This window comes from Microcaecilia unicolor, chromosome 9 (genome assembly GCF_901765095.1).
Source record: "Microcaecilia unicolor chromosome 9, aMicUni1.1, whole genome shotgun sequence".
NCBI lineage: Eukaryota > Metazoa > Chordata > Amphibia > Gymnophiona > Siphonopidae > Microcaecilia > Microcaecilia unicolor.
The window spans coordinates 65,081,488-65,095,069 of record NC_044039.1 but is presented as its reverse complement, the minus strand read 5'-3'; the positions used below and the strand labels follow the sequence as shown (position 1 = coordinate 65,095,069).

Here is a 13,582-nt window from a genome sequence, read left to right as displayed (position 1 = left end):
TCAGTCCACTTGTTGGACGGAGCGGGAACGGGAGATTAATAGAAATTGGCTTTTAGGGATAGGGGACTGTACCGGGGGGGGCGGGGGGATGGGTTCGGGGTTGGTTTTGTTATTTCAGGGGTTTCAGTATGGGAGGTTTTGTGTTGGGTTCTTACTTTTGGGGAGATTTTTGATGCTTGGGGCAAGGTGCATGTGGTGCCGAAATTTTAGAGAGTTGGAGATAGGGGGGCTGATGGCTGGGACAGTCCTTTGGCTTGATAATGTTATACATCTGATAAACGGGCACACCTTATGTGAGAAGACCTGAGAGTTAAACTGGTTTCATGGAATGTAAATGGGGTAACGTCACCTATTAAACGCCAAAAAATCTTACAAGCCTTGAACTGTCAGAAAGTAGACTTTGCCTTTCTGCAAGAGACCCATTTATCTGCGGTGGAACATTTGAAGTTCAGGCATTGGTGGGTGGGGCAAGTGATGGACACTCCAGCAGCTCACCGTAAAGGCGGTCTCCTAGTTTTTGTGCGAAAGGGGATAGATGTAGTGATTCAGAAATCCTGGAGGGATCCCAAGGGGAGGTTCTTAATGATTAAGGCCCTTAACAAAAAAAACAATGCTGCTATGTAATGTGTACAGGCCCAACGTATATGAACATGGATGGATAAGAGCTATTATTCAGAGGGTGGTAGGGTTGGAGGATATGCCCATTTTAATAGGAGGCAATTTCAATATGGTTCATGAGCCAGCTCTAGATAAATCTAGAGGACTCATACAGAATAAGGGGATCTCTTCCAAAGGTATTCCGCTTCTTTGCTCGAGTCTAGACCTTTTGGATATTTGGAGAACTTTACATCCCACGGACCTAGACTACGCGCATTTGTCTCGGGCAGCACATGGAACACAATCTAGAATTGATTATTGGCTTTTGTCGGCGACACTCTTTTCATCCGTGAAAGATACAGATACAGCACCGTATAGTGTGTCAGACCATGCTTTGGTGTGGTGCACTTTGGATTTTGGAGGATCGGAGAATAAATTGAGCCATTGGAGATTTCCTTCACAATTATATTGGGATCAGGCTTTCCGAGAACATTTACTGCATAAATGGGAAGAGTATCAAATGCATAATGTAGATCACATACAGCAACCAGTGCTTTTTTGGGAGGCGGCCAAGGCTGTGTTAAGAGGGGAAATAATTGCTTATTCCTTTTTCAAGAAAAAATCTAGAGATAGGGAAATCTTGCGATTAGAAAAACTGGCGGTTAGAGCTCAGAATCTATATTGGGGAGCATCCGACAGCGCAAGCGAGAAGTTTTCTTCTGGAGATTCAAACAGCTCTTACAGTACTTCTTCATGATAGGGCAAAGAAATCCATGAACTATTTCAAATATCAATTATACCTACGTGGAAGTAAGTCTGGGAAATTACTGTCCCATCTGATTAATCGTCCTGGGGGGGGGATCACGTATTGTAGCTCAATTATAGGAGACGGAGTTCGAGTGAGGTCGGATCGGGAGATAGCGGAGATTTTTCAACAATATTATCAAAAATTATACACTAGCCCGCTGGAGATACCTATGGAGGGCAACCACTATCTTGATAGTCTAGAATTGCCCTGTTTGGGTAATAAAGATGTGGATAATGGCCCCAGATTAATGGTCCAAGATTGCGGAGACAGGAGAACTTCCGAAATCTCTCCAATTGGCCAATATGATAGTCTTGTTGAAACAAGGGAGGGATCCAGACAATCCATCCTCCTACAGATCCATTTCACTTCTCAATGTGGAAGCAAAGTTATACACAAAAATATTGGCTAATCGAATGGCTCGTGTACTCCCGGCACTGATAGCAGATCCCCAGGTGGGCTTTGTAAGTAGTCGTACTATTACGCATAACATACAAAAGATCCATATATCCATGGAGCAAGTAGAGCACACGGCTAAGCCCTCTCTGCTGGTCAGCTTTGACACAGAGAAGGCATTTGATCATGTTGATTGGGGATTCCTTTTCGTTGTTTGACGCCGATATGGGTTTAATATTTTTTTCTGGATGCCGTGGGGGCATTACACTTGATACCTGAGGCAAGGATCCAAGTGAATGGGTTGACATCTTCGGTTTTTGAGATACGTAGAGGTACACAGCAGGGCTGTCCCCTTTCTCCACTTCTTTTTGTTCTGTCATTAGATCCCTTGGTTAGGGACATTATGTGTAATAGAAATATTCAGGGGGTTCGCATAGGAAGCTATGAGTTTAAAATCTCGGCTTTTGCGGATGATCTGTTGGTGCATTAGTGGAACCCCAGATGTCTTTGGTGGAGCTGATGGAGAGTTTTAAGGAATATGGAGATTTTTCTGGTTTCAGGCTGAACGCAGGCAAGTCCTTAGCATTGCCTACTGTTTCATCGATTCGAAATAATTGGATCGGTCCTTTCCCCTTGAAGTGGGCAGATACCTCTTTTCGATACTTGGGAATTCAGTTACCTTTTAAGATTTCTATGTTATATCAGGTTAACTTATCACTATTATTGGAACAAACTAAAATGAGCTTAGATCAGTGGGCGCACTTTCCTCTCTCACTTCACTTAATATGGTTTTGTTTCCCAAATGGCTTTATATTCTTCAGCTGTTACCTCTCAGAGTGATGAAGCGGGATTTACAGGCTCTAAGGAAACCTGTGACTCGTTTTTGTTGGGTGGGTCGAAAACCAAAACTGGCCTTTAAATATTTAATTGGAGCTTTCAAATACGGGGGATTGGGTCTTCCCGATATGCATCTTTATAATTATGCGTGTCTTCTTCGTCATCTTGGAGACTGGTTTCTTGAAGAGCGGAATTATACACCCAGAGAATATGAAACAGCTTTTTACTCTCCGTGGCATATTAATTTGTTGCTGCATAGTGCGAGAGAGGATTTACCGCTTAATCTACGCCAGAATGTGATTGTAAACTCGATGAGACAGACATGGCGATATTTAGTGACATTGTTGGAAAGGCAGCCGGAGATCTCAGATCAACTTCCTATTCGGGAAAACCTGGGCTTTATTCCAGGACAAGATGGAGCTAGCTTCCAACGTTGGGAAGAGAAGGGAATTACTTTGATGCAACACATGTTGGATGGTGAGGGTAAGATGCTTTCCTGGGATAAACCACAGGCAAGAGGAATAGTTGAATCTAAAGATTCTTTGGCCTACTGTCAGATACAACATTACGTGCGTGATCTCATACGGTTGGCCTTGTATCCGTCGTTAGGGAATATTTTGCAGAATTTTTTTGATAAATTTAGGAAGGGGGGCCTGACGGTCTCAGCCCTTCATATAGCTTTGCGACAGAAGAAATCCTTTGAGGAACTTACCCATAGGTGGAGTAGGGACTTAAGGGCTTCCGCGGAATTTCTTGACTTTCATAAGTTGATCAGGAGAAGCCCCGAGGTTTCAGTGAGCGTAGAAATCCGGGAATGCCAGTTTCGCATTCTGCATAGCGCTTATTTTACGCAGGAACAGAATTTCAAAGCAGGGGGTATAGAATCACCTGAATGTCAAAAGTGTAAACAGGACACTAACACTTTCTTTCATGCTTTATGGGATTGTCCTAAAATTAACTTTTTTTGGAGGGAAGTTTCAAGGTACATGGAACAGTTATTAGATCAGGCCATACCATTCTCCTCGGATGGGTGGTTGCTCGACAAATATGAAACTTTCAGAATACATAATCGTGCGCACGTATTACTGCTGCGTAAAGCGGGGGCTGTAGGTAAACAGGTCATTATGAGTGTATGGGTGGTGGAGGAAGCCCCTTCCTTTTGGGCTTGGAAGAATCGAAGAAGAGTTTTGCCAGAGGCTCTCCTAAGCGTTGGAAGGCCTTTTTAGCAGTATGGGGGGTATATGTAGAGTCCCTTTTGCATAGGGCTAGGAGTCTGATATTCAACGCCCCTTAAGAGACACTTTCAGTTCTTGATTACTAGGTGTGCTGCTGGATTACCCCCCAATGTCAGTGTGTATTGATGCTTTTGAACTGGATGCAGGTAGTGACCGTGCGCACCTTACCCAAGTAGGTAGGTTTGGATATTTTTTTTTATCTCTCTTCTTTTGGGTGGGTTTAGGGGAGGAGATATACTGTAGAACATGGACATTGGATGGCAGGATTTGTTTTCCACACTGTCATGAAGTTATTATTTATATGAAGTAATGTGGCTTACGCATGCTATGGTCATAAAGACCACTGGGAATGTGTCATCAATAAGATTGTTGAAGCGTGACCTGGGGGGGGGGGGAGAGGGAAGAAGGGTGGGGAGGAGAGGTGGGGATATTTGTTGGTTCATTCATAGGAGGCGGGACCATAAGAGTTCAGGTTCCTCACTCCTTGTTTGACTCACTCATCTGTTGTGTGGAACCACATTTAAAGGGGGGAGAAGATCTTGGTTAGGATAGGAAAGTGCACAAAAGATAGGTCCTGGACATCAGGCCAGATGAGATCTGTGCCTACGGCATGTCTGAGCTGAAGGTTTGTAGTAAGGTTCAACATTTTGTTATTTGAGGGAAGGGGTTGGGGAGTAATGGGATGGGGAGGGAAGGATTCTATGTTAAAAGCTTGATGACAATATACATCTTTTCTAAATTTGTATGTATGATCGCGCATTTCAATTTGTGTTACTCTCGACAATGTTTATTGATTTCTGTATTGTTTAATGTGTCATCAATACAAATGTTATACCATAAAAAAAGAGAAAGGAAGGCCAAACAGCCAGCATGGTTAAAAAGTGAGGTGAAGGAAGCTATTAGAGTTAAAGAACATTCTTCAGAAAACAAAAGAAGGATCCGACTGAAAATATGAAACACCATAAGGAATGGCATGTCAAATGCAAAGCAATAATAAGGAAACCAGAGAGAGACTTTGAAAAGAAGACTGCACTGGAGGCAAAAATACATAATAAAACCTTATTTAGGTATACTATAATCAGGAAGTCGGTAAAAGAATCAGTTGGACTGACAGATGACCAAGTGGTAAAACGAGCACTCAGGGAAGACAAGGCCATAGCGGAGAGACTAAATGAATTCTTTGCTTCGGTCTTCACCGAGGAAGACGTGGGGGAGATACCAGTACCAGAAATGGTATTCAATGCTGATGAGTTAGAGAAACTGAAACAAATCTCTGTAAACCTGGAAGATATAATGGAGCAATTTGATAAATTAAAGAGTAGCAAGTTGCCTGAACTGAAAAAAGAACTTGCAGAGTTATTGTTAGTAATATGTAATATATCTTTAAAATCAAGCATGGTAACAGAAGATTGGAGGGTGGTTAATGTAAAGCCAATTTTTTTTTAAAGGGTTTCAGAAATAATCTGGGAAATTATAGAACGGTGAGCCTGACATTGGTGCCAGGCAAAATGGTGGAGACATAAGTATAGATTAATGAGACAAAGCCAACATGGATTTAGACAAGCGAAATCTTGCCTCACCAATCTACTACATTTCTTTTGAAGGGGTGAATAAACATGTGGATAACGGATATCTGGATTTTCAAAAGGCACTTGACAAAGTACCTCATGAACAATTTCTGAGGAAATCAGAAATGATGGGATAGGAGGTAGAGTCCTATTATGCATTAATCACTGGTTAAAAGATAGAAAACAGAGTAGGATTAAATGGTCAGTATTCCCAATGGAGAAAGGTAGATAGTGGGGTTCCCCAGGGGTCTGTGCTGGGACTGATAATTTTTAACATATTTATAAATGATCTAGAGATGGGAATAACTAGTAAGATAATTACATTTGCTGTTGACACAAAATTATTCAAAGTTGTTCAAATGCAACAGGTTTGTGAATAATTACAAGAGGACCTTACGAGACTGGGAAACTAGGCATCCAAATGGAAGATGACATTTAATGTGAGCAAGTGCAAAGTGATGGATGTAGGATAGAGGAACCCAAACTATAGCTAGGTGATGCAAGATTCCATTGGATAACGTACTACCTCTTTAGGGAGCACATCTGAACATAGTGATCAATTGAGCTCAAAAGATAAATTAACCCTATCTACTAATCACCACATGCTGCCTGTGTGGATAAAGTACAGAATGATGAACTCTGTGCCACTGTAGCTATTTTTTGCAATAGTTTATGGTTTTTATTCTTAAGCAGTATTCCCAATACTCATCAAGAGCAAGGAACGGAGGTACTGTTGATGCCAATCATGAACATCAGCAAAGACTGCCAGCCAACAAGTTGCATACTAGAATACCAATCATGAACAGCAGCAAAGAGTGCCAGCATACTAGCAGCTGAATACAAGAACTCTGGCCTTGCTTCAACAACCTATTACAATACTGAGAGAACTAGTGAGGAGGGTGGTAATAAAGACAAGAATGCAATAGTTCTACACATACACGTACACACAAAATGCTAAACAAAATCTTATTATGCATATTACTTACCAATGACTGTCTCAAGCAGTACTGGGCAATTTTGAAGGCATTCAAGATGTTTAGTGTTACATGTCATTTCACAAAGGACATCAAGAAGTCGAATCACAATCAAGGATTCCTACAAGAGAATACATACCATATATTGCATATAGAACACTAAATATTTACCTAAAGCCTGAAGAATATTTTGATACACAAATGGTATGAATCAGAAAAACAGCTATTTGGACAGCTGAAGAAAGATTTTCAGCTACATCGTCTCTACTTTTCTATGAAATTGATGCTGATCTGCAGGACTAGTGCTTCCATTAAACAAACTACACAATTGTCTAGAGCACCAAAATTTGGGGACTGGGGTAGTAAAATCTTGTTTACTGCTGTAGTGTGCTCCTTAATTGTTGTACCTGATTCTCGTTGCAGATGCTATGTTCTCCCAATTTAATGCTTGCTCTGCATCCTCTGACTGCCATAACTTTGCCCACCAGCTGACCCAGAGACATTGTGATCTCCGGTTTAGGACTTGCCCTGCAGCCTCTGATCAGATGTGACTCCGCCCACCAGCTGACCTGAAGATGGTGGCGTAGAGTACCTTTAAAAATATTCCATAAGCAGCGTTCATGCCACACTGATACACGCCAAAGGAGCAGGACGTGCTCCTTGGGGTTGTAGGGGTGTTTCCCAATCTCACCCTTGGTAAGCCTGAAGCCTGAATGCAACATGAACCATCTTGTCTAAATCAATATGGATTCTGCAGCTTGAGGCCTGGTTACTGCCTGAATCATCTTGCCTGCAAGTAAAATATGGACTCTACATTTCTTTCCTGGCACAGCTGTGCTAGTGACTTCATTCAACGACATGGTGTTTACTCGGTCTTACCTTCCAGTTTATCTCCTCGGAAGGTGCGGACGAGCGAGCTTCAGTGAAAATGTCTCCGGTAAAATCTGCAAACTGTGGAGAGGTTTGGCATTGCGAGACTACCACTGATATAAGATGTTCTTGCTGGAAGCCAAGGCCCCTCATTGTTGTCTGTATGTAACCTGTGGGGCATGGGTACGGAATTGGTGATTGGTCTTTGTTCGTCATGTGTGAACCCAGAGGGCTGTGCTAATGCTGGACTTGGAAAAAGGAAGAGAACAACAAAAAAAGGAGAAGCGCACCCATCCTGACATCAAGAGGTGACCGGTTCAAATCCCACTGCTGCTCCTTGTGTTCTTGGGCAAGTCACTTAACCCTCCATTGATTCAGGTACAAACTTTGATTGTGAGCCCTCCAGAGACAGGGAAATACCCAGTGTACCTGAATGTAACTCACCTTGAGATACTACTGGAAATGATGTGAGCAAAATTCAAATTCGAATAAATATATATATATTGATCTATCTGTATGTATACGTACGTGTATATGTATATATATATATATATATATATATATATATATATATATATATATATATATATAATCTTTAGTATTTGTTGCATAATATATTTTTGTATTTGCTTGCCATAATTGCTATTATATAATAAGTATATTTCCACCTTCACATTATTCCTTCATTGATGACTGCCTAGCCAGAACCTAAGGCCAAAACTTTAGGTACTGTCATATCCCTAGCCAAATGTGTCCAGTGTAATTGTTATCTGAGTGGTTACCTGTTTCTAGTAGTTCCTATGGGGTGACTCCAGGGTGACATTTGAACTTAATCTCACTATGCCCAGGTCCCCCTGACTCATTCCCATATGGCCTATTCGTCTCACCTTTGTTTTGGCTTTCTTTTCTGGCATCCTAACTATGACCCTTACGTATACATCTATTCCTCTTTTTGGTGGATACAGACCTCCATCCCCCCTTTTCATTCTCAGTTAAGACACTTGGTTGCCTGTTGTGTGTCATTCTGTGTTCTAACCTCTCCGTGTTCTCTCACACACTGTCCCTCTTTAGTTTCACCCCTCAGGTCAGGTCTCTTAAATTGTATATTCATCTGACCAAAAAACCACTGCTATTTCTGATTTATTACCACATCAAATCTATCACTTCTTTGCATGACTGAGATATGGCTTAAAAATAGCGACTCTCTTGTCGAAATGCTTGCTGAGGCTGTGGCATGCTGTATAAGTCTTATTCTTGGTGATTGTAATTTTCATGCTCACATCCCTCAGCACTTCATCACTTTACTCTGATTTGGGTCTTTCATGACATGTCCCATTTTCCACACACAATGCTGGTCATACTCTAGACCTACTTCTCTCTGTCCCTAATTTATAAGATTCAGAGCTGTCAACATTACTTTTACCATGGATATTTTACTTTGCAGTGCTATTCCACCTTATTTCACCTCTAAAGCCCTTTTGTATACTTCCCATTCTACCATCTTATATAGAAGGTATATAAGGTAATTAAACCAACTGATTTCCCATCCCTTAGTACCTCCTTTCCCTCTGAATTTACTCCCTTTCCACTGCAAACTAGATATATGCCCCAGTCATCTACTTAAATCCGCGACTGGCCGCTTCATAGCAGACCATACATCCCACCTAAACTTCATGCTACAACAAGGTCTCTTCCCTGAGAAAAATGGTAACATTCTACTCACCCCAATACCAAAAGACACTAAGAAAAACACAAACGACTTTGCCAACTACTGCCCAGTTGCGTCTATCCCACTAGTAGTCAAACTGACGGAAAGCTTGGTGACCAAACAATTTACGGAATACATGGACAAGTTCTCAATACTACATAACTCACAATCAGGATTCTACCCTCACCATAGTACTGAAACTGTCCTAGTCACTCTCCTGGCGAAATTCAAGCAAGAAATAGCCACAGGTAAAAGCATACTTCTCCTGCAATTCGACATGTCGAGCGCATTCGACATGGTAAATCACAATATACTATTAAGACTCCTTCGCCATTTTGGGATTGATGGAAATGTACTACTACTATTTAGCATTTCTATAGCGCTACAAGGCGTACTCAGCGCTGCACAAACATAGAAGAAAGACAGTCCCTGCTCAAAGAGCTTACAATCTAATAGACAAAAAATAAAGTAAGCAAATCAAATCAATTAATGTGTACCGGAAGGAGGAGAGAAGGGTAGGTGGAGGCGAATGGTTACGAGTCAAAAGCAATGTTAAAGAGGTGGGCTTTCAGTCTAGATTTAAAGGTGGCCAAGGATGGGGCAAGACGTATGGGCTCAGGAAGTTTATTCCAGGCGTAGGGTACAGCGAGACAGAAGACGTGAAGTCTGGAGTTGGCAGTAGTGGAGAAGGGAACAGATAAGAAGGATTTATCCATGGAGCGGAGTGCATGGGAAGGGGTGTAGGGAAGGACGAGTGTGGAGAGATACTAGGGAGCAGCAGAGTGAGTACATTTATAGGTTAGTAGAAGAAGTTTGAACAGGATGTGAAAACGGATAGGGAGCCAGTACAGCGACTTGAGGAGAGGGATAGTATGAGTAAAGCGACCCTGGCAGAAGACGAGATGGGCAGCAGAGTTTTGAACCGATTGGAGAGGGGAGAGGTGACTAAGTGGGAGGCCAGCAAGAAGCAGATTGCAGTAGTCTAAACGAGAGGTGACAAGAGTGTGGATGAGGGTTTTGGTAGAGTGCTCGGAAAGAAAGGGGCGGATTTTACGGATGGTGTAAAGAAAGAAACGACAGGTCTTGGCGGTCTGCTGGACATGATCAGAGAAGGAGAGAGAAGAGTCAAAGATGACCCCAAGGTTTCGAGCTGAGGAGACAGGGAGAATGAGAGAGCCATCAACAGAAATAGAAAACGGGGTGAGTGGGGAGGTGTGTTTGGGGGGAAAAATGAGAAGCTCGGTTTTGGTCATGTTTAATTTCAGGTGGCGTTGAGACATCCAGACAGCAATGTCAGACAAGCACGCTGAAACTTTGGTTTGGATGCAAGGTGAGATATCAGGGGTAGAAAGGTAGATTTGGGAGTCATCAGCATAGAGATGGTAGGAAAAGCCATGGGATGAGATTAATGAACCAAGGGAAGAAGTGTAGATAGAAAAGAGGAGGGGACCAAGAACAGAACCCTGAGGTACGCCGACAGGCAGAGGGATAGAAGTAGAAGAGGATCCACCAGACTGAACACTAAAGGTGCGGAGGGAGAGGTAGGAAGAGAACCAGGAAAGGACAGAGCCCTGGAATCCAAGTGAGGACAGGGTATCGAGAAGTATGCTGCGATCAACAGTGTCAAAAGCAGCGGAAAAATCAAGAAGAATGAGGATGGAATATTGATCTCTGGATTTAGCCAGTAATAGGTCATTGGAGACTTCAGTAAGTGCAGTTTCGGTTGAGTGGAGAGGGCGAAAACCAGATTGTAGTGGGTCAAGAATAGCATGTGAGGACAGAAAATCAAGGCAGCGGTGGTGAACAGCACGCTCAAGTAATTTGGAGAGAAAAGGGAAGAGGGAGATGGGTCGCTAATTAGAGGGACAAGAAGGATCGAGTGAAGGCTTCTTAAGGAGAGGTGTGACCACAGCATGTTTAAAGGCAGTAGGGACAGTTGCAGTGGAAAGTGAGAGGTTGAGAATGTGACAGATAAAAGGAATAAGAGCAGGTGAGATGGCATTAAGAAGGTGGGTGGGAATGGGATCAGAGGAACAGGTGGTACATTTTGAGGAAGAAAGGAGAAGTGTAGTTTCCTCTATAGTAACTTCAGGAAAGGAGGAAAAGGAGTGAGGGGAAGGAGAGAGAGAGGAACGGACTAGTGGAGGGAGAGGTGGTGAGATAGAGAATTCAAGGTTTATCTTTTGAACCTTGTCGTGAAAGAATTCAGCAAGGGTCTGAGGAGATAATGAAGGGGGAGTTGGGGGAGGGGGCACCTTGAGGAGAGAGTCCAATGTGGTGAAGAGAAGTCGAGGGTTAGAGCCAAGAGAGTTGGTCAGTTGGATATAATAATCCTGTTTGGCGCGTAAAAGAGCAGATTGGAAGGAGGTCAGCATGAACTTAAAGTGTAAGAAATCAGCAAGGGCCCGAGATTTCCCCCAGAGGTGTTCGGCGGAGCGGGTACAGGGAACGTAGGTAACGGATATTAGAAGTCAGCCAAGGTTGGGGTTTTGTATGCCTTATAGGACGGGTCATCAAAGGTGCAAGAGTGTCTAAGGCAGAGGATAGAGTATTGTAAGAAGAAACAGCCTCGTTGACAGACGTGGATGGTGCCACATGGGAGGATAGAGATGAAGGGTCAATATCGTGAAGATTCCTAGATAAATTAGATAAGATAGGACGGGACTGGGAGGGAGGAGATTTAAGTGTGAAAGTTATAAGATGGTGATCAGAGAGGGGAAGATCAGAGGCAAGGAAACTAGAGGGTGAACAGTTGGAGGAGAAGATGAGATCAAGACAGTGACCATTTTGATGAGTGGGGGAGGTGGAGCATAGTTGGAGATTAAAGGAGGATGTTAAAGCGAGTAACTTGGAAATATAAGAGTTGGAAGGATCATTAGCAGGAATATTAAAGTCACCAAGGATGAGAGAGGGGGAGGAAGGATCATGGAAGAAGGCAAGCCAGGCATCAAAGTCACTGAGAAAGGATGAAAGGGACTTATCAGGGGGATGATAAATGACCGCTATTCGAAGAGGCAGAGGAGAAAAAGGCGGATAGAGTGGACTTCAAAGGAGGAAAAACAGTGAGATTGAGGTGGAAGAAGGGGTTGAAATCTGGAGGAGGGAGAGAGAAGTAGTCCAACACCGCCCCCGCGACCAGCAGGGCGAGGAGTATGTGAAAAAAGATAACCGCCATGGCAGAGGGCTGCAACTGAAGCAGAGTCATCAGGGCAGAGCCAGGTTTCTGTTATGGCAAGCAGATGGAGGTGACGCGAGATAAAGAGGTCCTGGATATAGGGGAGTTTGTTACAGATAGAGCGGGCATTCCACAGGGTGCAAGAGAAGGGCAGAGGAGGGGAGTAGAGGAATAGAGATGAGGTTAGAGAGGTCACGGTGAGATCTGTGGAGTTGGGATAATAGTTGGTGAGGAGGGCAAGGATTGGGATTGATGTCACCGGCTGAGAGTAAGAGAAGGAGTAAAAGAGAGCGGAGGAGAGTAGGAGAGGTGTGACCACGAAGGCGTCGAAGGCGACAGGTATTTAGGTGGAATGGGGAAGGCAAAATGGAGGGAAGAAAGAGACGGAGATTAAAAGCCAAGAGGGAGGAAGAGGGTAGGAGAGAAGCAGGGCCGTGCCTAGGGTCTCCGGCGCCCCCCTGCAGTTGGCTCCACTCCGCCGCCCCCCCCCCCCCCCGCGAAACGATCGCTACACTACCCGCCCTCTTCTCCCCAGATCCTTTTCCTTTTTTTTTGTTTAAATTTACCTCTGTCCGGCGGCAGCGTAGCGTTAGTGAGGAGGCGGCGCTCCCCCGCCCCGACGTGTCAGTCTTCCCTTCGCTCAGTGTCCTGCCTTCTTCTGACATCATTTCTGATGTCAGAAGAAGGCAGAACTGAGCGAAGGGAAGACTGACACATCGGGGCGGGGGAACGCCGCCTCCTCACTAACGCTACGCTGCCGCCGGACAGAGGTAAATTTAAACAAAAAAAAGGAAAAGGATCTGGGGAGAAGAGGGCGAGGTAAGCATGGTGCGGCGGGTCGCCCCCCCAGAGGATGGCGCCCTCCTGCCATGCTTATCTCTCTTACCATGTTGGCACGGCCCTGGAGAGAAGGTGAGGTGATGAAGTCGATGGATGGTCAGTGAGTTCCTGTAGCAGAGAGAGGTAGGGGGTGAGGGAAAAGATTAGGAAGGGACAGGGCTAGGAAGAGAATGTGAATAGGGGCCATAAATGACTGAGGTACTTTAGCAACTGGGAAGAAGATTAGATGTAAAAAGAAAAATGCCCCGGCGCGCGGCACCTAGAGCGGAGGCCCTGAGTGGATCATAGTGGACCTGGGTGTCACCCCGGAGAAGGCTGTAAGGATATGCAGATGAGCTGCAAGTCCTCCACAGCACCTGAAAGGCAGCCGGTGGTAGAGCTGGGCACCTCTCAGCTGAGGAAAGGCTTACCAGGGGTTAGGCCGAAGCCAGCATTCCTCCCCCTGAGGGTCGCCTGTACTTAATTGGATCAAGGGTTTTCTAACCACCAGAACATATCAAGTAAAATCAAACTCAAACATATCACCACCGTGGAAAGCAGCCTGCGGAGTACCTCAAGAATCACCGTTATCACTAAT

At 44.1% G+C, this 13,582-nt stretch overlaps 1 protein-coding gene across 2 annotated transcripts in view; it reads right to left on the bottom strand.

Annotated features, from left to right (window-relative positions):
• Positions 1–13,582, bottom strand: part of ATXN10 (ataxin 10) — a 699,884-nt gene that overhangs the window by 137,964 nt on the left and 548,338 nt on the right. For both annotated transcript variants that reach the window (XM_030213944.1, XM_030213945.1), the window contains exon 8: positions 6,425–6,533. In XM_030213944.1, the coding sequence (XP_030069804.1) occupies positions 6,425–6,533 (109 nt within the window). The remainder of the gene's footprint in view (positions 1–6,424; positions 6,534–13,582) is intronic.